The sequence below is a fragment of the Lontra canadensis genome, unplaced genomic scaffold, assembly GCF_010015895.1.
Source record: "Lontra canadensis isolate GAN:19392208 unplaced genomic scaffold, GSC_riverotter_1.0 scaffold104, whole genome shotgun sequence".
Taxonomy (NCBI): domain Eukaryota; kingdom Metazoa; phylum Chordata; class Mammalia; order Carnivora; family Mustelidae; genus Lontra; species Lontra canadensis.
Window position 1 is genome coordinate 2556281 of NW_022631098.1, and position 26588 is coordinate 2582868.

General features: G+C 37.3%; 1 protein-coding gene across 1 annotated transcript in view; it reads left to right on the plus strand.

Moving 5' to 3' along the window:
* DDX10 (DEAD-box helicase 10) overlaps nt 1-26588 on the plus strand; it is a 268604-nt gene that overhangs the window by 43893 nt on the left and 198123 nt on the right. Inside the window, exons 12-13 of the mRNA XM_032838466.1 lie at nt 1306-1394; nt 4463-4925. Coding sequence (XP_032694357.1) covers nt 1306-1394; nt 4463-4925 — 552 coding nt within the window. The remainder of the gene's footprint in view (nt 1-1305; nt 1395-4462; nt 4926-26588) is intronic.

Sequence of the window (26588 nt, forward strand, 5' to 3'; positions counted from 1 at the left end):
ATATATATATATATATATATATATATATATATATATATATATATTTACTTTTAAAAAAGTATATGTATATATTTATTTACTTTTTTTTGGTGAACAATTATAGGGGAAAAAATTATCCTTGAACTGGAGCCATTCATTGTTTTTCATGCATATGGAGACAGGGAAAATGGTTTGAAGAAAGGATTGGCGTAAAGTTAGAACAAATTTGAAGTTCAGAAAATATATAAATGAGAATTAAATAAACTTTATAAAAATTTTAAAATAATAAATGCTTGCTTTGATGTATTTCATCATCTTTGTTCCCTATGTTAAGACTGACAAAGGATCAGGATCATGTTTACTTTTTGGTTTATATAGTTCTTGGTATAAAGATACCTTTTTTTCTTTTTAAACAGAAGAAAAATGGCACAAGATGATGATGGCAAATTAATTGAGATGATAATATAAAATGGAAGGCTTTAGAGATAAACTTTTTTCTCTCATTTTATTATTTTTTTTTTAAAGATTTTATTTATTTATTTGACAGACAGAGATCACAAGTTGGCAGAGAGGCAGGCAGAGAGAGAGAGGAGGAAGCAGGCTCTCCGCTGAGCAGAGAGCCTGATGTGGGGCTCGATCCCAGGACCCTGAGATCATGACCTGAGCTGAAGGCAGAGGATTTAACCCACTGAGCCACCCAGGCGCCCCACTTTTTTCTCTCATTTTATTAAACTTAATTTTAAATACAGTAACATTTTATTTTCTTGGAAAACATATCCTTTGACTACTAAAATAATTACTCTTAATAGCTAGTATTTACTGATATTTATTGTATTCCAGAAGCTATGCCCAGGTACTCTAGATGCATTGTTTTGGTTAGTTTCTCCCGTAACACTTGAAGTAGAAGGTGCTGTGATCTCTGATAGAAGAGGAAACTGGCAGAGACCCAAGAGATTTGCTCAGCCAGTAAGATAAGGAGCTCAGATTGTCATCTGTATGATCCCAAAGCCTACATTTTTCCCCCGTGTTACCGTACGTATTTCAACAAATGATACCAACTTCTAGAATAGCTTTTTCAGGTGATAGTCTTTGTTGAGTTGATTTGATGAAACCAAATTTAGTCTTATCTAATATCACAGTTCTTAAAAGATAGGTTTTTTGTTTTGTTTTGTTTTTTGGTGGAAAGGAGATATGCTCAACTATTTTTTAAGATTTTTTTACGACTGTTGAATTTGTTCCTTTGGTTAATTTTCTTTTATCTGGTTTAAATTTCTTTTCCCTTCCTGACTTTTACATATAATGCATTTAAACCACTTATTTTTACAGTGTTTTGTCTCTTATATACGCTCCGTGTATCTGATGAAGGATAAAGAAATATTTGATGTGAGCAAGTTACCTATACCTGAGTATGCCCTGTAAGTATTCATGTTACAGTTCTGATTGTGAATCCTCAAAGGTAGAGCTCATTGTCTAAAACCTGGTTCTCTGAGAGGCTCCGTTGAAATGGCTCTGCCTTACTTTAGAAGAATCTGTTAAAGATCTGCAAAGAAAAAGATTATGTAAACTAGAAAATAGCTGAGTGTTAATTTCTTGTTTCTTGTTTCTTACTTGTAAATGAAAATTTCTGAAAGTTTCACTGGAAGTTTCCTGTAGCTTCGTCTTAAAGGAGATGGAGAACAATTGATGAGCATTGTTGGAAATCTTTAAATGTCTGCAGTCCTCTTGTTCTTTGGAACGCTGGCCTGGAACACTGTAGCCTGTTCTTTTTTTATGCTTTTGAAATAAGTCTTGTCATTTCTTCCCTTATTTTAGGTTGATCCCCATAACTGCTTGCTTATTGCCTGAATATTTTTTGTCTCTTGGTGTTTCTTATAGGTACTCAGAGTTACCATGGCAAAATGTCCCTGCTTAGTAACTGAGGTTACTATTACATAAAAAAGGAACTCTTGTTTTGTTTTGGCTTAGTATTTGAAGGGCTTCTTTTCTTAACTTTTTTTAGCTATAAAGGAGGGATGCTTATTTTTCACTGGGATTCTACCTGTGGGAAAAGCATTGACAAAATCCTATAGAAGCACCCTTGAGGTTAATCATATATTAAATGTCAGCATAAGATTTCCCAGACTGTGATGAAATATGTATTTTCAAGGCGAGGTCTGTATATTTGTCCCGCTCTCCAGGAATTTGAATGCCTTTACCTGTTAATGGAGTCTGATTAAAACTTATATCTGGGAGAGCTGCTGTTTCCTGCTCTTCATGTTAGATTGTGAGTTGAGTATAACAGGTAGTTTGTCAGTTGTAACATTTTAGAATGATTCAAATTACTAGATAACAGGGACGCCTGGGTGGCTCAGTTGGTTAAGCAGCTGCCTTTGGCTCAGGTCATGATCCCAGCGTCCTGGGATCGAGTCCCACATCGGGCTCCTTGCTCATCAGGGAGCCTGCTTCTCCCTCTGCCTCTGCCTGCCATTCTGTCTGCCTGTGCTCGCTCTCTCTCTCTGACAAATAAATAAATAAAATCTTAAAAAAAAAAAAATTACTAGATAACAGTGTGAGGGTCCTGACTCTTTGTGTAAGTAATTGGTGGAAAACTGCATTCCATGGATATAACATGTTTTTGTCACTTATCTGTTTATGTAGCAGTTACTAATTTCACCATTTCTGAATAGGTTTCGGTTAGGTGCATTTATGGTTTAGCTTATTGGCCCTTTTTTGGTACTCCAAAGAAGTTCTATCCTGGTTTTCTGGTTGACGTACTGAGATACTAGCAAACAGAGGAGGCATGGGGCTTTAACACTGGAGGGTCATATTTATGGGACATTTTGTTGCTATAAATGCCAGGAAATTTCATCTGTTCACAGTTGAAGACCTTTGCTTTTTATTGATGTTTAGGGAAGGCAGAAAGTTGACTTCTGAACCTAGATAATTTGTACAGTTTAATGTGGTGTTGCTTAATTTTTGTGTTTATTTAGATGTGTAATTTCCTTGATCTTAGAAGCCCGTTGTTGCCTAAAGCAGTGTTAGGTATGTAGGATGTAATAAATGTTTTTAAAAATGATTTTTCTAAAGAAACATGTTTGAATGGCTAATATGTATAGTTCGTTGTGCTAGATATTAAAATTATAGATGTATGTACTCCTGCCTTAAAGGAGCTCCATATTTTAGTAGCTGAGAGAAACACATAAATACAGCTGTAATACACTGAGAGAAACACTCTGATGGATGTGTGTGATCCCACCCTGTGGGCCCCATAACAGTATTAACAGCAAGGGCTCAGTAGTGGCTGCGTGTGTGCTGGGCAGGATTTTAAATGCATGGCATCTGTGAACTCATTTCACTCTTGCAACAACTCTGCAGTGTTGATACTGATCCTGCCATTTTGCCAATAAGAGAACTGAGGAATAGAGGTTAAGTAACATCCTTCAGTCATATAGCTTATGGGCGACAGTCCCATTTCTGAGTCTCTGCTTTTACCACTGCACATCTCTGTTTCTTGAATCTTGTCCCAGGAGAGAGGCCATGGGTCCATGTCGTAATGTTAGCTGTTTATCATAGCAGGCCTGGCTTGAGGAGTTTATTTCCAATCCGTTAGTCAGAACTTAGGAGGTGGGAAAGACCTGATCATAAAGTGAATCTTGATCTTAGAGAAAATAATTTTTCTTTTCTTCTTTGATCTCTTATTTAGAAATCCTTTTTTTTTTTTTTAAAATAGAAGTGATTATGTTGTATTAAGTGTCTAAGAGGAGAGGACAGTGATAACTCGCTTTTATTTTTTGCAAAGAACTGTTTTGTCCTTTCATGTCTTTTTCCATGTCCATGTCTCTTTCAGCTTTAATATTTACATTTCACAAAGTCAGCTTGTTACAACAGGTTGTTACAACAGCTATGAGATGGGCCTGATAGATACTGTTACCCCATTTTTGTGGCAGCTGAGGCTGAGAGAGGTAAACTGGACATAGGCAGATTTAGTACCTGAGCTGTTCCCTTGTTGCTGGTCTCGTGCTCTTTATTTTATACCTTGTTAACCTCTTAATGAAAAATGGGGTATTTCCAATGTTTTCTGACAGGTGTTCTGTATTTTTTGGCTTGCCTTTTGGATCATCTAACCTTTCAAGATTGAGTTGTACCTCATAGGAGTATTTTCTTTAAAAAAAAAAAAAAAAAAAAGCTCCCAGCGGCGCTGGAGGTGGCTCAGTGGGTTAAGCCTCTGCCTTCGGCTCAGGTCATGATCCCAGGGTCCTGGGATAGAGCCCCGGCATTGGGCTCTCTGCTCAGTGGGGAGCCTACCCCCCCCCCCCCCCCCCCGCCTCCTCTCTGCCTACCAGTGGTCTCTCTCTCTCTCTGTCAAATAAATAAATAAAATCTTAAAAAAAAAAAAAACAAAAACAGCTCCCCAAATAGATTTCCACTCTTGAGAAACTTGCATAATACCATAAGCACACCATCAGTGTACTAAAGTAACTATTTTCATTTGCTCATATTTAAGGTCTCTTGGTCTTGCTGTGGCACCACGGGTGAGATTTCTTCAGAAAATGCAGAAACAACCCACCAAGGAACTGTTGGTGAGCCCAGATAATAAAGTAATTGAGCCAAGGGCTTCCTCCCTCACGAATGATGAAGTGGAAGAATTCAGAGCCTACTTTAATGAGAAAATGTCCATCCTTCAGAAAGGTGGGAAAAGACCAAAAGGGATAGAATACACACTGGCTAATGAGATTAGTGATGAAGAGGAGAAAGAGAAGGAAGATGAGGAAGAAACAGAAGAGAAACTGGCAAAAGCAAAAGAGTCTCAGCCTCCATCTGTCCCTAGCACTGGGGAGGCCAAGGAAGCCCCTGGGCAGTTCTTGGACAGAGACGAGGAGGAGGAGGATGGACAGGATGCTGATTTCTTTACAGTGAAGCGGCACAATGTATTTGGGTTGGACCTTCAAGAGAACAAAGCACTACAGGTAAGTTTACCCCCAGGGGAGGGTCTTCTCTTATTTCCTGCCATTTCTTACCCTGTGCTGCTTTTGTGGCCTTTGTGGAAATGTGGGGGAAATAAAGACTAGGAGAAATTTGTAGGATGACTTACTTTGCAGTGAACTCTCTCCTTCTTCTCCATGTTTAATGGTGGAATAGGTGCCTGAGAATTTTCATTGTTCATAACTTTGAGAACTCTAAGAAGGCTCACAGATTTAATCTTCTCCTTTGCTATTCTTCTGAGGCATGTTTTGAAAGTAGCCAGAGTCATGATTATAGTGTTAAGGAAGGCAGTTGATGGGGTTCTATGGTTTATGGTATGAGGATCCTTCACTGTGATTTTTAACATACTGCTTTCTGATTTAAATCATTATAAATGTTCCTTACAACAATATAATCTCCCTAAGCGTGAATTTTACTTTTAATGAGACATTTGCTTTTCTATTTCAACCCAGTAACTTAAATAGAAAGCCCGCACTCCTTTGTAAAGGCCTCTTAGGGAGGTTTCTTAAAAGTTTCATGTAGATCTTTTGTTTCTCCATAGCTACCTGCCAGGAGAAATAAAGGGGATAGTTTAGATAAAGCACCTGTTTTCTGGAGTACTTATAGGTACACAGTAAACCTGTTTCTCCTCCCCTTTCCTTAGGTCTTTTCCTGTTTTATATACCTTTGTTCCTAATCATTTCTTTAAAGTGAATTGAATAGAAAATGAAGCTGAGCTCTTATTTTTTTATATAGTGTTTAATAAAATTCTGAGTAATCTGGGGTGCCTGGGTGGCTCAGTGGGTTAAGCCTCTGCCTTTGGCTCAGGTCGTGATCTCCGGGTCCTGGGATCAAGCCCTGCATCGGGCTGTCTGCTGGGCAGTGAGCCTGCTTCCCCCCTCCCCCCGCACCCCACCCCTCCCCCCCCACCACCGCCCTGCCCCTGCCTGCCTCTCTGCCTACTTGTCATCTCTGTCTGTCAAATAAATAAATAAGATCTTTAAAAAAAATAAAATAAAATTCTGAGTAATCTTAGGATACTGAATTTTGAACTTAGAAACTTTGATAGGTGTTCAAGTAACTAAATAAAAATCTTGGAAAGTTAGCAAGCATCATTATTGAGTGCTTAATGTATAATCAGGCATTTTCTATACATTATCTCAATTGGTTTTTGAATAACCCCCTGTGAGGTAGGTACTATCTCATTATACAGGTAGAAGGGAAAAGCAACTAAGACACAGAGAGGAAGATAGTGAGGGACACAGCATGTTATTGGCATAGTTGGAATTTGAGCCTAGGTATTCTGATTTGATTGATCAAGAACAGGGATACTGATCCCATTTTTGAAGTGTGATTTATCGCTTTTTCTTACAGAATTGATACACTTTCTATGGTATCTGATAATCTGTGGTTAACCTAAGGCCACAAAGATTTCTCCTGTGTTTTCCTTGAGAACTTTTATAGTTTTAGTACTTAAATTTAAGGCTAGGGTTTATTTTTGCTTAATATTTGTGTATGGTGTGGAGGAAGGGTTAAGGTTTCTTCTTCTTCTTTTTTTTTTTTTTTTTGATGGATGTCTAGTTGAACCAGTGCCTTTGTTAAGTAGTGCATTCTCCATTCAGTAACCTTGACCCTTTGTCCACGGTTGACCTTGTATGTGTAGGTCTCTTTGACTCATTTCGAAATCGCAAATTAGGTAGTATAATTCTTCCAACTTGATATTTAAAAAAAAATTGTTTTGGTTCTTTTTGGACCACTGCATTTCCATATGAGTTTTTAAGTCAGTTGGTTAATTGGTGCAAAAAAAATCTGATGGTATTTTCATTGAGATTGCATTGAAATCTATAAATCTATTTGGGGAGTATTGACATTTTGAGTCTTCTGACGCAAAATGGAATATGGCATATCTTATGTATTTAGGCCTTAGAATCTTGCAGCATGGTTTTATAATTTTAAGTATGCCTATCTTGCACATTTTTTGTTAGATTCATCTCTTACTATTTCATAGTTTTTAATGCTATTATAAATGATACTTTTAAAATATAATTTCCTAATTCTTTGTTGCCAGTATATATAAATACTGTTTATTTTTATATCCCAGTCATTCTAAACTGACCTATTCTAGTGGCTTTATTTTTGGAGATCTTTGGTATTTTCTCTGTAGATGGTCATGGGTTTTTGAAGAAAGATGGTTTTGTTTCTTTTTTCCAATCTGTGTGTCTTTTATTTAATTTTCTTAATTATACCGTATGTTGAAAAGGCAGTGGTGGGAGTGACCATCGTTGTTCTGTGCCTGATCTGGGAGAGGGAAAACGTTGAGTCTTTTACATCTGATGTTAGCTATAGGTGTTTTTATAAATGCTTTTATCAGGGTGGGAAAGTTCCATTCTATTACTAGCTGGGTTGGCTTGTTTATTAAAATAAATGGTGAAAATTTTGTCAGATCCTTTTTTATTTCATCAATTAAGGTGAACATATAGTTCTGTTGATACTTTGTTTTTTTTGTTTTTGTTTTTTTTTTTAGTGTTGAACCAACCTTAAATTCCTATGATAAACTTAGTTATGATGTGTTTTATCTATGGCAGAATTTTGTCTGCTAATATTTTGTTATGGATCTTTATTTCTGTCTTCATGAGGGATATTGGCTTAATTTCTTCTAAGGACTTGGGGACCATGACATATTTTAAAAGGTTTTGATACATTTTGCCAAACTATCCTACAGAGAAGTCATAGTCATTGTCCCACTGGCTGTGTCTGCCATTGCCCATTTACTTGCTCTAACACTGAGTATTAACATTTTTTTATTATTTTGAAAAAATATTAGTGAGTAACGTGTTACCATTTGAACTTATCTTTCTTTGATTCTGTTATTACACATTTTTCATTTATTTCAGTTGTATAATCTCTGTGTATGTGTATTACTTCTGTTTTTCCCTGCTTTTCTCTTGCTAGGGTACTGATTTTTTTCTGTTCATCTCCAAAATGTCATTAACATTAGTTACTGTCTCTGGCTTTTTAAACTTTTTTTAATATCCCTTGTCACACAGAATTGTGTCTTGGCCGGCCTTCCTTACTGGATTCTGAATTCCTTGAAATTAATGTCTTACTGATAAGGTGTCTAGCTCCCGTTGAATTTCAGAAATGTCTCATGTATGAGTGAATGACTGAATTTCTTATTTTACTTTGATAGTTTTATTTGCTGTGAATTATATATAATTCATTCATGTGGGGTTTATTTTTGGAAACCTACATTTTAAAAATGTCTAAGATTTTGAAAATACGTAAGATTTATCTGATTAACTAAAAATGACTGAAGAGGTGTTGTTTTATTTTCTATAAACATGTGCATAAATAACTTCCTTTTTTTCACTCATTAAATTATATCCTGTGGAGGCCAACCTTTGGAACTTAGATAGTAGGTGAAAGTATCTAATAGTGATGATGTAAAGTTCTAATTAAGAATACATTTGCATGGTATACTATAAAAATTTTTGTCTTTAAAATATCTACATGATTTTATTTAGATGTAATAAGCTGAAAGTATATGACCTGTACGTCAAATGTGAGGAATAGTTTGGAACAGCATGGATTTTGAGGTGCTGATAAAGGAATGTTTTTCTCTTTATTCCTGCACATTCCCTAGTACTGTACACAGCCAGAGTTGAGATTATTGGTTCTTTGGCTGAAATAGAAATAGAAAGGCTTACTGCCTTTAACCCCCCACCCTCACTTAGTCTTGCCAGCTTTACTTACTATGTGCCTTCGGGCTTTCAAAGTCAGTATTTACTTGCACTCAGATTATCATCAGCTTTTTGGTTTTTAATCATGTTTTTAAGACATTTGGTTTTGAGTGTGGTTTTTGCATCTGCAGTCACCATCAGCTTTCCATTTTAGCCTTTGTTCTTGCATTTTATATTTTAGTGTTGTACTCACTGGAGGCTGTTTTCTTCCTTTATTACCTGTTTTTAAGGATAGACCTGAGAAAGTAGAGAAAACCAAACTATACTCAAAATGGAAATAATACTATTATTTACACATAAATGAATGTATTCCCCTTGGGAGACTAAGTCCTTTTTCAGATACCTCTGTTTTTGTTCAAATATTTTTGTTGCTTCTGTTTCAGAATTGGTTTTGGGGACAATGTACCAGACACACAAGAGAACTGGTGGCGTTACTTATATCACAGGCTATTCTTTGTCTCGATTATCTTTTCTTTACTTTCTTGCTTCCTTAGAAAAGGGAGGAGATTTGTTGAATTTTTTTAAAGTTTGGAGCCAGTGGAGACACACTGGATTGCAGATGACATGGAATTTGTTTAATAATCCTGTCATTGTCATTGTAAAATCATCTACTTGGTGTTTTATCATATACCAAATTCTTATGAGTTCTCATTTTGTCCTCATGACAGGAAAGGCAGATGATGATATTTAAATTTCACAAAGCCTTTTAAATGACTTTTCCAAAGTCACAGTGGTGGAGTCAGTGTTCTATCTCTGATGCCAAATCACAGTTCTCCTTCTACTCCGTCCTGTTGCCGACCATAATTTGTACTCCCTTTACTTGCTGTAAAGGGATGATGTTGGTGTAATTCGCAGCACTTGAAATAACTTCGTGCTGCCCATTGTGTGCGCACATGTGGAATACAGAATTGATGTGTTTACCTCTCTAGACCTGCGCATGAATGGAGAGGAGAGGTACCGAGTGCCTGGTGCAAGCAATGTATTCTAGAAGACCACTCTGTCATAGTCCTTTTCTGTTTGACAGGATCAAGGCATTGCAGAGAAACAGATTTCTTAGCACTGAAGATCGAATCGTGAGTGGCAGAGCAGTGATAGATATGGGAAGGAGAGAGCCCAGCTGGTGTGATCACACACCAGGGCACTAAGAGGTTGGGTGACCTCCTGTAATAGGGAAGAAACTTGTGTTTTGGCTAGTTTTATTGGCTGCTGGCTAGAAAGTTGACCTCCAAAGAAACAGTGTTAGGGAAAAATATGAATATATACTTAAAATGATGAATTTGAAAATGATTTTAAAATATTTTCTTAAATAGAAGAATGAAATCTCTAAACATATACTTTTGTCTTTCTCATTTTATAATTGTTTAGAGATGAGACTGACATTAGTGCTTGTCCTTTTAAGGCCATCAGAAGAGTAAACCCAGGTCAGCCTTAAGATTTGAATGATATTCATAGCTAATTTTTTGTTTAGAGTAGAATCTATACTCTGTTTACTTGGAGTCTTAACATTTTTGCATGAAAATTCTTGGTATTGCAAGGACTTCCTGGGTGGTAAAGCATAGATTAGCTAGCGTTACTGTTATTTATAAGTATTCTCTTATAAAAGTATTCTAAGATTCTGAATCAAGATTCTGATATATGGGAGCTGAAGTTTTTCTGCCTGTTGTCTCTGTATCTTTTCTCTTTCCTCCTTCCTCCTCCTTCTTGCTTATCTTTTTCTTCTCCTTCCAGAAGCAGAATTACTGAGTACCTACTGAGTGCCAGGAATTATGCTAGGGACTGAGTGAGTTTTAGAGGCTTATACTTGAGTTAATGTAGCTAATTTTTTTAAAAATTTTATTTATTTATTTGACAGACAGAGATCACAAGTAGGCAGAGAGGCAGGCAGAGAGAGAGGAGGAAGCAGGTTCCATGCCGAGCAGAGAGCCCGATGCGGGGCTTGATCCCAGGACCCTGAGATCATGACCTGAGCCGAAGGCAGAGGCTTTAACCCACTGAGCCACCCAGGCGCCCCAATGTAGCTAATTTTTAAACCAAAATTTCAGTAGAGAATTCGAGCTTTCTCTTCATTTATTCATTCATACAACCAAATGGCTTAAAGCTCTAATATTGGCAACTGGGAGAGAATATGGCCAGCAGTTTTATCTTAAAGAATGGGTAGGTGTTAATAGGAGGTCGGGTAAGTACCCTTAGCACAGAGTACAGAGTGAGAAAAACCATGACCACAGGAAAGTATGTTTAGTATGGGGAGCTATTTTTGGTATGATGTTCAGTAGTTAGCCTTTCTGAGCCTTAGTGTCTGTGTTTGTAAAATGGGTACAATAACAGTGTCTACTTGGAGTTATTGTGATTAGAAATAGAAAGCACCTAGCACAGTTGTGTACATAGGAGATAGTTGACATTAGCTATGATTTCCACTCAATAAAGTATAATAGGAACATAAGGATAAGGGGGTGATACAGTTGCCATGGCCAGGCAGTGTCTGACGTATTGCTGAGGAAAATAAGGCCTTTGTCTGTATCAGGGCCAGTGATGCATTTCATTTTCTCGAGGTGTTATATCAGAAAACAAATTTGCTTTTATGATTAAATCATGGTGGATAGAGCATTTCTCACATTCTCAGTCTCGTGCATTGATCTGGAGTGCTAAACTCTATGCTAATATCACAGACCTGGTTGACATCACAGCCAAATATTTATGGATTTTATATTAAATTTATATCAAATTTATGTAATTTGACATAACCATGTTATATGACAAACACTATGCCTTGTAGAAATGGATTGATTGCTTATAAATAGAACTAAAAGTGGTATTAACAGTAGATTTTTTTTCATGTGGAATCATTAAATGAAATTATTATGTTAATTTTCTGGATGAGGAGTTCTCTGCCCAGTTACCTGGTAATATTCTTGTGGGTATTAATACTGTGCAGTATATTTCTAGAAGATACTATGTAGAAGATATTAGGTTATGGATTTTGCTTATATTTAAAGGCTGTTGATTTAAAAATGAGCATTAGAAGAACTAATGCCCTTGTTTGGGGGATGATTGGGACATACTGATGAACCGTTGCAGGTGAGTGCTGGTGTAGCTGTTTTTTTATCACTAAAATTATTTGATTTAAAATGGGGATGAACTATTGTAGCTTATTTCCTGAAATTTCTTGCAGACAACTCAGTTTTTATAAAAGAAGTATCAGGAAGTGATGAATATTCATTTTCTATAATCTGCCATGTACTTTGATTATTGTATATCATTTAGTAAACTCATCACAGTCTTGTACAGTATTACCCCCATTTTGTAGGTTAAGAAAGAGACTCCGAAAGGTTCCCTTGCTTGCCTACCACAGTTAGCAATGTGGCATAACTGGAATTTGTACCTGGCCCGTCCAATGCAATCATCTTCCTTGAAGCCTGCCTGTACTTCTTCATCTCACTGACATTTGGATTCCAGTTTTCTATTTCACTAGTTCGTTCTTTTTGGTGTTTTGTAATATACCTCCATGAATATCTTAATCTGTTTGTTCTGTACCAAGTGAGATTACTACTGAGATTGCCATAACCTTGGTGTGCAAGGGTCTTATATAATGCTTAGTTGAATTAAACAGAAGGGAGAGCTCTTTAAGACCTAGGAGTCAGGATTACTGTACTCCCCTCAATTTTTGGTACCATGAAGTGGAGCAATGGTGGGATGACCTTAAATGTTGAGTAGTTCAAGTAGAGTTGGCATATATGCCTTTTGGTCTTCCTACAGGTGCTTTTTCTTTTTCTTGTTTCCATTCTTAATTCTTTAATTATAATTCAAACTTCATTCCAATTCCAAAGGAATAGTTATTGTGTGATTTGAAAGTTAAATGTACATACTGAGTTGGTTTATAAATATATATTTTCCTTCCTTCCCTATTTGAAATTTTTATGCATATGGTTTCCTGAAGACTTAAATTGACAGTGGAAAGCTAAAAGCTTTTGGCTTGATGTTTATTCTTTCACATCTAAATCATTATTGTATCAACAATATTTTGACTTTTCCCCCTTCATTTCCTACTTTTATTCATCCTCAATATTTAAAACATCTGCTGGCTACTGAATTTTCTTTTCTTTTCTTTTTTTTAAAGTAGGCTCCATGCCCACTGTGGAGCTCAACACGGGGCTTGAACTCACAACCCTGAGATCAAGACCCAAGCTGATATCAAGAGTCAGATGCTCAGTGGGCTGAGCCACCCAAATGCCCCTGGCTACTGAATTTTCTAGGGACTTAATTTTATAGCCTGACTTTTGGAAACTTTATTTTAAATCAGGATATGTTTATCTTCATTTTAAAGTGAAGTGGAGGTAATGAAATGTGAAATAGGACAGGTTTTTCTTGAGGGCCATGTAAATCACCCTTGAGTTTGATTGTTAGGATAATCAGAAATAAGGAGCTTTTCAAAATCATCAAGTGCTTATTTGTATTTATTGCTCTAACAAATGTAACTGTAGAGAATTTAGCCTAATATGGCAGGTACTATCGTTACGGATAGGTGAGTTTCCAAAATGTTGCTTGTAAGACCCTTTGTTCTGAAGTCTTAGCAGTCAGTATATATATACTTACCTAAAGCTTTTTAACAGGACTGTATTTGTGGAAGCAGTGGATTTTACTCATTATGTTCTCTTCACCTCTCAAATTTGTCTGAACAGATTTCCGTTTTATATTGTTCTGTTCAATATATGTTTTTGGAACAGCTTCAAAGATAGATGCTGAATCTGAGTCCAAGGCAGTAGCTGAAACTGCCATTTATTGGTGACAGGCAGAGCTAAATCACGTTTGCTTTGATGTGAAGCTTTGCCATTAAAGTTGCACTTCAGGGGAAATGCAGGCTTATTAAATGAAGGCTTCATAGGGTTTTTTTGTTTGTTTGTTTTCTTTTTTTTTTTTTAAAGAAAAATCAACTCACTCACCAACTGCTTAACGAACACCTGCTAAGTAACAGGTATTGAGAACATTAACAACATTAGCTGACCTCATGGACTTTAAGTTCTGGTGGGGGAAGATGGACAAAAAAATAGATGCATGTGTGGTAGGAAAAATGGAACAGGGTAAAGGGGAGGCAGGGTTCATGTGGGAGGGTTGGGTGGGGGGTATGGTGCAATTTCAAATAGAAAGGTCAGAGGCCCCTGCCTGGGAGTTTGTAAGGCACTTTACTGCCATTGCTGGCTCAAGACCTTTATTGGTTTTTAAGCACTGGAAAGATTGCTGTGCTTCTTCCATCCATAAGTAATTTGAAACAGAAAGTATACTAAATTTTGGAACAGTAAAAGTCCTTCTTAAGTTCTGATTTTTTTCCATGATAACTACTTTATTGCTTTGTTGAAATACATTATTTCAAAACATTTTAAAGTACTCGATCTTGGCTGGCGCCCTGAGCTGTGTGTGATTTGCTGGTTGGTTGATGGAGCTTGGGAGCTAGGCTGGGTAAGGGGAATGTAGAGAATTCAGACCATTCTGGGATCCCTGCTGGCAAGTTAATTGGCCAGAGCAGTGGCATTTCAGTAAAGTTCAGTGGGAACAGGATGCCTGTACATTAAGAAAGGCCAGTTTTTTTCAGTAACATTAAAGCCTAAGTACAGCTGTATACAGTTGACATCAGAAACAAAACAAGCCAACTATTTTACCAGAAAAAGGAGTTTATTCAGAAATTTATTAGGATAATAGCATTTCAAGACAAAAACCTGTGACAGAGGGGCGCCTAGGTGTTTTAGTTAAGCATCTTATTCTTGATTTCAGCTCAGGTCATGATCTCAGGGTCTTGAGGTTGAGCCCCATCAGGATCCGTACTGCGTGTTGAGACTTTTGGGATTCTCTCTCTCTCAAAAAAAAAAAAAAAAAAAAAAAATGAAAAATGTTAAAAAAAAGAAAAGAAAAGAAAAGAAAAGAAAAACTATGACAAAGCATAGGCAAGTCCTGACAACAGAAGAGAGGGGTTTGATTTTGAGGAAAGGAGGAAGTTGGGAGGGGCTGTTTTGAAGAGTTTCCAGTGATGATGTCTTCTCATTGGCTGAGTACTGGTTTCTCATTGGCTGGGCTGTTGCTGGGCAAGGAGAACTTCTCTCCTCTTCCTGATTGGGCATGTAAAACAAGCATCCTCCCGTTTGCCCTATGATTGGTGGTGCTTGAGCACTCCCCTTTCCGGCTTCCTGGTGCTCTTATAAATGAGGCTTTACTTTTGACGACACTTACAAGAATAAGATCAGTATGCTGACTTCGTGATGGCTTAAATTTTAAGTTTTCAGGGCAGTGCTTCCCAAGCTATGTTTTCTCAAGGCCTAAGTGTTTAATTTCCAATCAGTCATAGCCCAATAATGTTGAAGAACGTTATGGAAAAATTATTAAAGTAAAATGAACCTTTCTTTGCTTTCTGGCTCTAGCTCTACCTTTTTGTTTTCTTGTCTTACTTTCTCTAGGCTGGCTGGTTTTCTTTTTAACTTTAGATCATAGAGTCTCCTTCTGTATTTTTTTTTTTTCTTGTTGACAAATCTTCTATTTATATGGCCATAGTAGAATACAGTGTTGTAGGGTATTTGTGTGCATAATGAATGAAACAAACCGTTTGTCATTTAGAAAATTATATAGTTTCTCTTTAAGGCTTCCATGTCTTTTGGGTTATTTTTGATGGGTGGGATTTGGCTCTCTGAGGGACACCACTACACGTGGGGTATGAGGGTTCCTTGACCCCTTTTGGTACTGAGTTCCCTTTTTAAAGATATTTATTTATTTATTTATTTATTTATTTATTTATTAATTATTTGACACAGAGAGAGAGATCACAAGTAGGCAGAAAGGCAGGCAGAGAGAGAGGGAGAAGCAGGCTCCCCGCTGAGCAGGGAGCCCGATGAGGGGCTCAATCCTAGGACCCTGGGACCATGACATGAGCCGAAAGCAGAGGCTTAACCCTCTGAGCCACCCAAGCACCCCCTGAGTTCCCTTTTTAAATTGGATCCTCACCCCTTCAAAAAAGGAAGGAAGGTTAAGAAGAAGAACTGGTAAATTGGTCTTTGACAGGTACATTGATTTTGAAAGAAATGTATGGTCAGATGACCCTTCTTGAGATGAGGTTCCATTTCTTGCTTGTTGCTGCATGGCCATCTGCATCTTTTTTTTTTTTTTTTTTTTTTTTTTTTTTAAGATTTTATTTATTCATTTGACAGAGATCACAAGTAGGCAGAGAGGCAGGCAGAGAGAGAGAGAGAGAGGGAGGCAGGCTCCCTGCTGAGCAGAGAGCCTGATGTGGGGCTCGATCCCAGGACCCGAGATCATGACCTGAGCTGAAGGCAGAGATTTAACCCACTGAGCCACCCAGGTGCCCCCGGCCATCTGCATCTTTGACGTGGTAAATACTTACACTTGTTTGAGGTCATTTTCTTTCAGAGAGTCTCTCCTGCAGCATTCATCAATAGCACTTTCATCCCTAGAACGAGTCATGGTTGGAAACATCTACCATGAAGTCTTAATAAACTGAATTTTAAAATTTTTATTTTTCTAGTCAGGAGTGTTTCACTATAGGACAAAAAGTTTATCTCTATTAAACAGGTAGCAGATCATGAGTCTCTGGACATTTCCACTTCCAGAAGGCTATTGCTATTTTGGGTTTGTTTTCCTTTCTTTTCTTCTTTTATCTTGCCTGGTTGTTGTTAGAATAAAGGTGACAGACGGTTCTGATACAGTGTTGGACAGAAAATCTGCTGGTTTTTGTTTGGCATTATAAATGATTGAAAACAGAGTGATATTTTGTACAGTTCTAATAAAGCCAACACAGTAGTGATTCTTATAGTGCATTAATTTTAAGCTCCAGAAACAAGTGCCTTAGTAAATGTCTCTGGATTATATGACGAAAATGCTAAGCATTAGGCACACATGAAATAGAAATCACATATTGCAACTTTTCTGAGAGCACATAAAGGATGCAGCTCATATTTTCACTGATAATCTCTCTTGATGGAATTTTCCTTACTGTTGATCTGCTTTCTCCCCATCCCTCACATTGGTGGAATAAATGTATCACTTAATTTCCTAGTAGCAATCACTATAGAGCCCCCTGCAAATAATAATTCCTAAGTTTGTTTTCTAAATTAAAAAGGCATATTTCCTTTTACATCTTTTTGGGTAATCATGATTAGAATAATTCTGCCACCTGCACGAATTTTCATATCTGCTGTTTTTGTTATGGAAAGCAACAGAGCAGAGGAATGCTTTCTTCCTTGCTGTGATTCCTAATTTTGGAAGGTACACTAATTTCAGAATGTTTAATAGAGGAAATGTTTGCATATTCCAAACGCATTCAGTAAGAACTTGCGAAATAACCTCTTTTTTCCTATGGTTTGGTTCAAACTTTTTTTGTTTTCTTTGTATCTATTGATCTATCTAGACTGTTTTTCCTAGCTGCTGACTTGTCCATAAAGTAGAACTTTACGAATCAAAGACTAGGTAAAATTCTGTTAGGCTCTCTACTCCCCACCCACAACTTCTGTGACTAAATTTATTGTTTTCTTTTTAAAGGAAGCTGAAAAGCTGGTTTTTAGTGACTCTTATTTTCCCCTTACTGTTTTCTATTAAGGGATGTTACTTGACTCAATTTCAAGCACATTTAGTAATATGTGTTTTAATAGCTACTGGTCCATTTTATTTAATAACTTCAACAGAGTATTGTGCTTTTTTTTTTCTTTTTTTTTAAGTGAGGGTTTTTGAAATAATACTCTATTTCTAACTTTCCCTCTTCCACAAGAAGAGGGAGAAGGTATTTAATTGCCAAAAAATATGCTATCAGGCTTCAGGACACTATTTGGTTTCCAGCCTGACTACTAATACCAGTTTAGCTAACCAGATTTATATAATGGTTTTATAATTACAGGATTAGATATGGGGTTCTGGGTGAATTCTCTTCTCTTCCTTTCCTCACCTCCCATTGACTAGCTCTCGTATGTAGCAGAAATTACAGATTCATTTGGCTTTTCCTATTTACTGAAAAGAGAAAAACAAGTTATTTCTAGGTTTCAAGAACTATGGAGAGTCTGAAATGCCACTCTACTTGCAGATTAAGAAGTAAACCTGCCACATTTTGATTTATGTTGCTAGACAACTCATGGCATAGCCAGCTGCAGGAAGGAGCTTCAAGTTTGCATTGGTTTTCTTGTTCCTGAATTCCACAGGGACCATGTGAATATCGTACCAGCTTTGTGCCATTTACAGAGTCGGTTTGTGTGAGAGCTAAGGAACTTCATCTTAGAAAAGGGCCGCTAGCAAACCTGTCCAGCCTTCACCTAGAGAGGAGACGTTACCTTTATTAACCTGGTCGGGAACGATCTGTTTGCTACCTCCAAGGGAGATACTGTCTTTACCTTCCAAGGTTGTATGCTGTATTGACATCCTTGAAAAGATAATCGGGAGGAGTAATGGAAAGAAGATGGACAGACAGATGTCCATCGATAGACGAATGAATAAAGAAGATGTGATACACGCGCACATACACACACAATGGAATATACTCAGCCATCAAAAAGAATGAAATCTTGCCATTTGCAACAACATGGTTAGAACTAGAGGGTATTATGCTAAGGAAATAAGTCAGTCAGAGAAACATGATTTTACTCATGTGGAATTTAAGAAACAAAACAAATGAACATAGGGGAAAGGAAGGAAAAATAAAATAAGATGAAAACAGAGGGAGAAAAACCATAAGAGACTCTTAACTATAGGAAACAAACTGAGGGTTGCTGGGGAGTAGGAGGATAGGGTACTGGTGTAACTGGGTGATGGACATTAAGAAGGCACTGGAGGGGTGCCTGGGTGGTCAGTGGGTTAAGCTGCTGCCTTCGGCTCAGGTCATGATCTCAGAGTCCTGGGATCGAGTCCCACATCAGGCTCTTTGCTCAGTGGGGAGCCAGCTTCCCTTTCTGTCTGCTGCCTCTCTGCCTACTTGTGATCTTTCTCCATCAAGTAAATAAATAAAATCTTAAAAAAAAAAAAGAAGGGCACTGGAAATAATGAGCACTGGGTGGGTATTGTATGCAACTGATGAATCACTAAATTCTACCTTTGATAATGATACAGTGTATATTAACTAAATTGAACTTAAATTAAAAAAAAAAGAGAGGGAGGTAGGCAGAAACACCAGAGACCCATCGATGATTGTCCCCTGAAGCTAGATAACTATACACCTGTCTTTTTGTTGAGGTCTGCTTCTCCCAAGTCAGAATGTAGAACAACCACTTCCGTTTAAATGATGAACATGAATTCCAGAGCTACACAGATTCTTCGTGTTTGGTAAGGCCCTAAAGTGGTGGGGAGTTACGTTGCTGGGACTGAAGAGGTGCTCCAGGGTGTGCTTCCCCAGCAGCCTAGCTTACTGCTGTCAGAGCACTGAACACGCTGCGCTATTGTATTGTTTGTTTTCCCCACCACTCTATACCTTTATGAAGGTAGGGAATGTGTATCATTCATTTCTGTGTCTTTGTATCCATCAGGATTGCCTGTCACTATAGTAGGTTCTCCGTAGCTGTTTGTTGAATGAAATGGGTGAATAATAAGTAAATGAGTAGAACCTATTAAATTCCAAATCTAGTTGACCTTTTATCATTTATTCAGATTCCTTATCCCAACTTAAGACTCTACCATTTGATAGAAAAATGTACCTGGAACATAAGTGGCCAGAAAATGGTTGCTGGCCGATTGGGTTAATTTTAGATGGGATCCTAATATTAGAATTCAGAAGGTGGGTTACATAAATATCTTTTTTTTTTTTTTAAGGATTTTATTTATTTATTTGACAGAGAGAGACACAGTGAGAGAGGGCATATAAGCAGGGAGACTAGGAGAGGGAAAGCAGACTTCCCACCGAGCAGGGAGCCTGATGTGAGGCTCAGTCCCAGGATGCTGGGATCATGACCTGAGCCGAAGGCAGATGCTTAATGGCTGAGCCACCCAGGCGCCCAAACAGTAAATATCTCCTGTGCAATCTTTGCTAACCCTCTGTTAATCCACCCATCATTCTGTCCTCTTCATACCGGTTGCTTTGCTCTCTGGACCTGTTTCCTTGACATGGTCCTCTATCTTCTCTAGGGAAAAATAGTAAGTAAAACATTGGCTGCCCACCTCCTTCTAAAGATGGTGAGGAAGTTCTTTAGAAAAACTGACTTAAGTTGTCATAATTCTCAATTATTTTTTAAATACTGCATAGATTACTTTAAAGTTATGTTTAGTACCAAACATTAATGAAACTGAATTGGATCTAAGTTGGATCTCATTCCATTCTCATACAAATTGCCACAGAAAGTATTAGGGGGCTGTGTTAGGGTAAAAGCTCTCTTCTGTAGGAGGAATAGCCCTGTGATGTCATAATTAGTCTCACAAACTGAAATAGGATGCAGTTTGCTTTTGTTTAAAAGGTCAGTGTTAAAGCCCCTAGCCTTACACACAGTGCAGGGCCCCACCTTTTTTTCACTCTTGTAATTGAAAACATCATTAAATACTCTTTAGATTTTTTAAATATCATAGTTATTTTAAAAAATTTCTTCATCCTAAAAATTTAATAGAATATTTTGTAAAGAAAAAAAAGCTACCTTCTTACATTGAACCACCATAATTTTATTTTATAGTGAGTTCACTTGGAGAGATCAATTTGATCCTAATGTTCTCCCATCAAAGGCTTGTTTCATGTCTAAACGTGTGGGTGGTTCTTTGTAGAATTAAGACGAAAGATGTGTGTAAAAATCACTGTTGCTGGAAGACTTTACAAGACCCTTCCCTCGAGCTGTGTCCTTCCTCAGTTGTACATTTAACCTCGCCAGAGACAGAGGCAGATGGAAGCAGTCTTTCCGTTTCTTGGTGCTGCAAAAAGGCTCCTCCTCATCCAGTGCCACTGAGATCCTGTTGTCCCCACATTTAAGAAGCCTGCAGGAGAATTCTGAAAACTGCTAGGTAGTAGTTGTGCTAGCTCTTGAGACCTGTGGATAAACATGATAATCAAAATTATGTAATTATTTTAAACCAGAAATGAAGAATTGTTTTGGCAGGTCTACGTGTTCACATTTGTGTTGGGATTGTGTGTTCTTGCCAAGAGTGTATTTAGCAGTGTAAAGGAGAAAAATGATTCTTACGCTTTTTCAAAATCGGACCTACAGCTCATTTATACTTAATCATATTGTCATTTATGTCATTGATTTGAATGGCTTTAGGTAGATTTCTAGGAATTCCTCAGTTCAGAAGTTGAGGGCAAGAGTAATTTCATTGCAGTTGGGAAGTTTTTTCCTAGGAACATCCATTTGCTGAGTTGTGCACATTGTGTGAAATGTAATGCCTTAGCAGATGCCAAGAAATTATTATTTGATGAGGCTATTTATGTCTGTGGTTTCCTCAGGTTGAAAGACTCTGCCGGTCCACTTAGAACACATACTTCTTTCTTACTCTGTTGAGATCTCTGTAAAAACACCCACAGCTACTTCAGGGACTCATTTATTCCTACTTTCACTAAGTAGTTCACAGCACCCAGACTCACAAGTCTGCTGAAAGAATGAAAGTCCTGAGCCTTTAGGCATATGGGCTAGCCTGAGCTTTTGGGATTGTGTCAGTTGACTTCGTATTCTCTCCCACATTTTCCCTCCAGTATTTTTTTTTTTTTTAATTTACATTATATGAACATGATGCTATACCAAATATGAAACAGATTTGTCAGCCCTCAAGAAAATTACACAATTGGGGCGCCTGGGTGGCTCAGTGGGTTGAGGCATCTGCCTTCAGCTCAGGTCGTGATCCCAGGGTCCTGGGATTGAGCCCCGAGTTGGGCTCTTTGCTTGGTGGTGAGCCTGCTTCCCTTCCTCTCTCTCTGCCTGCCTCTCTGCCTACTTGTGATCTCTCTCTGTTAAATAAATAAATAAAATCTTAAAAAAAAAAAAAGAAAATTACACAATTGAGACAGGATATTGATATGGAAGCTTTTTGTGAAATAAGGGAGTTGGGGGGAATCAGGGGGAGACGAAGCATGAGAGACTGTGGACTCTGAGAAACTGAAGGTATTAGAGGGGATGGGGGGGCGCGTTGGGTGTGCCTGGTGGTGGGTATTAAGGAGGGCATGGATTGCATGGAGCACTGGGTGTGCTGCATAAACAATGGATCTTGGAACACTGAAAAAATAAACTTAAAAAACAAAACAATAGAAATGTAAGGAAGATAATGTACAGTATTTAACTGTAGTAGTAAAGTGCCTTGAATTTGAACTAGAACTTTGGGCTTGAGTCCTGGAGATCTTTTTGGAGTAGGTGAAAGTTGATTAGTATTGAAGGTTGTATTGGATTCAATAGCTGGACAAAGAGGGAAAGAGCATGGGCAGAGGTGGGGGCAGAGGTTGTGGTCGTTCAGTTTCAAAATAGTAGAAGAGCTCTGCAGGAAATGATGAGGAGTAGGGATGCAAGCAAAGGATAATTTCTATTGATATGTTTTTGTATTATCCAAGTTTATGGCTATGACCACTTACTTCACTTTAAATATAAATCTGATCATAGTGTCAAGTAAAGAAGACTTGATGTAGATTCATCATAAAATGTGACTTCTAAGAGTGAGAGTCCTCTTAAAAATTTTTTAAAATACTTTTTATTGAAGTATAATTGACATACAATGTTATATTAATTTCAGGTGTACAATATATTGATTTGACACTTCTATACATTACTCATTGCTCACTCTAGTAAGTATGTTGTCTGTCACCATACAGTGTTGCTACAATATTATTGACTCTATTTCCTATGCTGTACTTCTAATCTCTATGACTTAACATGTTTTATTGCTGGAATTTTGTTACCTTTTAATCCCCTCATCTATTATAACCACCCCCTGACCTTCTCTCTAGCTACCATCAGTTTGTTCTCTGTTTTTTTGTTTGTTCTTTTTTTTTTTTTTTAAGATTTTATTTATTTATTTGACAGAGAGAGATCATAAGTAGGCAGAGAGATAGGCAGAGAGAGAGGAGGAAGCAGGCTCCTTGTCGAGCAGAGAGTCCAATGCGGGGCTCTATCCCAGGACCCTGAGATCATGACTTCAGCCGAAGGCAGAGGCCTAACCTGCTGAGCCACCCAGGCGCCAGTTTGTTCTTTTGTTTTGTAGATTCCACATACAAGGGAAATCATTGGTTACTTGTTTTTCTCTGATTTATTATTTCACTTAGCATATACCCTCTCGGTCCATCCTTGTTGTTGCTGGTGGCAAGATCTCATTCTTTTTTTATGGCTGAGAAGTATTCCACTCTATGTATGTATGTATGTATGTATATATGTGTATGTATGTGTGCCTACACACACACACACACACACGCACGCACCACATCTTAATTATCTATCAATGGACACTTGGGTTGCTTCCATGTTTTGGCCATTGGAAATAATGCTGCAGTACACACAGAGGTGCATTTATCTTTTTGAATTAGTGCTTTCATTTTCTTTGGGCAAATAGCCAGTACTGGAATTAATTGATCATATGAATTTCTATTTTTAATTTTTTAAGGAAACTCGGTATTCTTTTTCACAGTGACTGCACCAGTTTACATTCCCACCAGCAGTGCATTGGGGTTCCCTTTTCTCCATATTCTTGTGAACACTTTTTGTTTCTTTTTGATATTAGCCATTCTGACTGGTGTGAGGTGATATCTCATTGTGGTTTTGATTGCATCTCTCTGGTGATGAGTGATGTTGAGCATCTTTTCATATGTCTGTTGGCCATCTGTATGTCTTCATTTGAAAAATTTCTATACATTGGATTTTTTGTTGTTGTTGTTGTTGTTTTTTTAGTATTGAGTTGTATAAGTTCTCTGTTTTGGGTATTAACCCTTCATTAGGCATATAATTTACAAATATCTTCTTTCATTCAGTAGGTTGTCTTTTTGTTTTGTTGTTTATTTCCTTTTTGGCGCAAAACTTTTTATTTCCATGTAGTTTATTTTTTTCTTTAGTTTTCCTTACCTGAAGAGACAGATCCATAAATATGTTGCTGAGGCTGATGTCTAAGAGATGACTGCCAATGTTTTCTTCTAGTTTTATGGTAACAGGTCTCACATTTAGGTCTGAAATTCATTTTGAGTTTATTTTTGTATATGGTATAAGAGAGTGGTCTAGGTTCCCTCTTTTCCCTGTAGCTGTCCAGTTTTCCCAGTACCATTATTGAAGAGATCTTTTCTTTGTTGTATATTTTAGTCTCCTTTGTAGATTAATTGATCATATAGGTGTGGGTTTATTTCTGGGCTCTCTATCTTGTTTTATTGGTCTTTAGGTTTGTTTTTGTGTCAGTACCATCATGTTTTGGTAACCATAGCTTTGCAGTGTATCTTGAAATCTGGGGTCACGATCCCCCTAGCTTTGTTCTTCTTTCTCACGATGGCTTTGGCTATTTGAAGTCTTCTTTTGCTCCTCCAAAATTTTAGGATTATTTGTCCTAGTTCTGTGAAAAATGAACTCATGTTTTGATGGAGATCACATGGATTCTCTAGATTGCTTTGTATAGTATGGACATTTCAACAATATTCTTCCCATGCACAAGCATGGTATATCTTCCTATTTGTGTCGTCTTCAATTTCTTTCATCAGAAACTGAAGTCTTCTAGGTTTCAGAATATAGATCTTTCACCTTCTTGGTTACATTTATTCCTAGATATTTTTTTCTTTTTAGTGCCGTTATAAATGGGATTGTTTGGAAGTTCTCCTTTTTATAATTCTCTGAATATCTTAATTGTTAAATATTACGATTAGCATTAATAATTGTGATTCTTAATCAGCAAGAAGACAGTAAAATATTCAGGTATGGAACTCTTCTAGACCCTGAAGTCCTGACACAGGGTTAAATATGTTGAAAATTAGTGCATCTTTCTTAGTGGAAGACTTTCAGCCCACTTCTCCATTCCCTCCTTCTCTTTATTGATAATAGCTTGAGATAAAATCCACACACATATCTTACAATTTTTCATTTGAAGTGTACAATTCAGTAGTTTTCATTGTTTTTGTGGGGTTGTCCAACCATTTCCACAATCACAGAATGTTTCATCACCTCCAGAAGGAAATACCACACCCTTTAGTTATTTCTCAAACCCCAATTTTCTTTTGTCCATAAATCTGTTTTCTTTTGGCCATAAATCTTTTGGCCAGTAATCTGTTTTCTATTTCTAGAAGTTTGCTTATTTTGAATATTTCATATAAATGGTATCATTTATGGTCGTTTGTGACTGACTTTTTTCACTTAGCATAATGCTTTTAGGCTTCATCCATATTGTTGTATGTATCAGTACTTTTATTTCTTTTTATGGTTGAATAATATTCCATTGTATGGATATACCACATTTTTTTAATCCATTCATCAGTTAATGACATTTGAGTTGTTTCCATCTTTTGTCAATTATGAGTGATGCTGCTGTGAACATTCATATACATATTTTTATGCATATAAGCATTCATTTCTTTTGGGCATGTACAGCTGCTAGGTTATATGATAACTGTGTTTAACTTTATGAGGACCTGCCAGACTATATTGTCAAGTGAACCTTCAAGTTTAAATCAACCCTGTAACTGACGTTCAGTCCAAAGTATATCTGCCTAGTCAGTATAACCCAACAGTCACTGCTGAACATACTAAAACAAAAGATTTCTTTGAGGTTAGCTTTTCTCAGTGTTTCCCAAAGAAGAAAACAATGACAGTCAATTTCTCAAGTAGGATCTTTCATACAGCTACAGAGTAGCTGTACTGCTTTGCATATCCACCAGCAGTGTTGAGGGGTTCCATTCTTCCACACCTTCACCAGCACTTGTCATCAGCTGTACTTTTTAAGAAAGATTTATTTATTTATTTTAGAGAGAAAGCCTGTATGTGCAAGTGGGGGGAGTGGGAGAGAATCTTCAAGCAGACTCCCTGCTAAGTGTAGAGCTTGACATGGGGCTTGATTCCATGACCCATGAGATCATGACCTGAGCTGAAACCAAGAGTCAAACACTTAACCAACTGAGCCACCCAGGCGCCCCATGTATTTTTGATTCTAGTTATACTTCAGGATGTGAGGTGGTATATAATTGGAGATTTGATTTGCATTTTCCTGAAGACCAATGACATGCTTATACTCCTGTTGTTTGTAGTTTGGTTGGGTATAGAAAACATAAGCATGAAGTGATGATAACAATGCCTGTTGGCTTAAGCGTGTTACAGAAATGTTTTGGAGGGAGACAGTGCAAGGACCTGTGAGGACAGGACTTGAATTGAGGTACTGAAGAAAGGAATTTAGCCGAGGATTGTGATTGTAAGGACTTTTATTTTTATCAAGGGGATAGCATAAACAACGCCTTGCAGATGGAAATGTACATGTCCTGTTGTAAAGATAAATATGAGGGAGTCAAAGCTAAATTTGAACAAGTGGGTTGTGCTAGATTAAGAAGCTCAGTATATGAACTCGAGCCTGGATAGTATATATAAGGGATACTTAAAATGCGTATGTTTAGTATGATTATATGTAAAATTATTTTCCATAGATCAGTCTGGTCTATGGAAAATATATTATATTATATTATGTAATATATTATGTAATATATGTTATATTATATTTTATTATATTATATTATGATTATATTAATCAGGGGTAGCAGATAGGTTTCCTCCTATGTGCTAACTCATCAGTTGGTGGTGGTGACCACCACCTTTTCTGTATTGAAAAGGATATATTCATTTTGGCTCAGTGGGTCATAGTGTGGTGATGGCAGTAGGAAGGCCCACTTTCAATACAGTATGGAAGAGTTTTGATATAATCACTGCTTATTTCCCATTTCTGGAGGGTAGACTGAGGTGTTAGAAGTGAATATTAGCAACATGAAGAGAAGAGTAAAGGGCATAATATTTTCATGCTGTGGATTGTATGGGCAGAGTGTTTGTGACTTCTCCC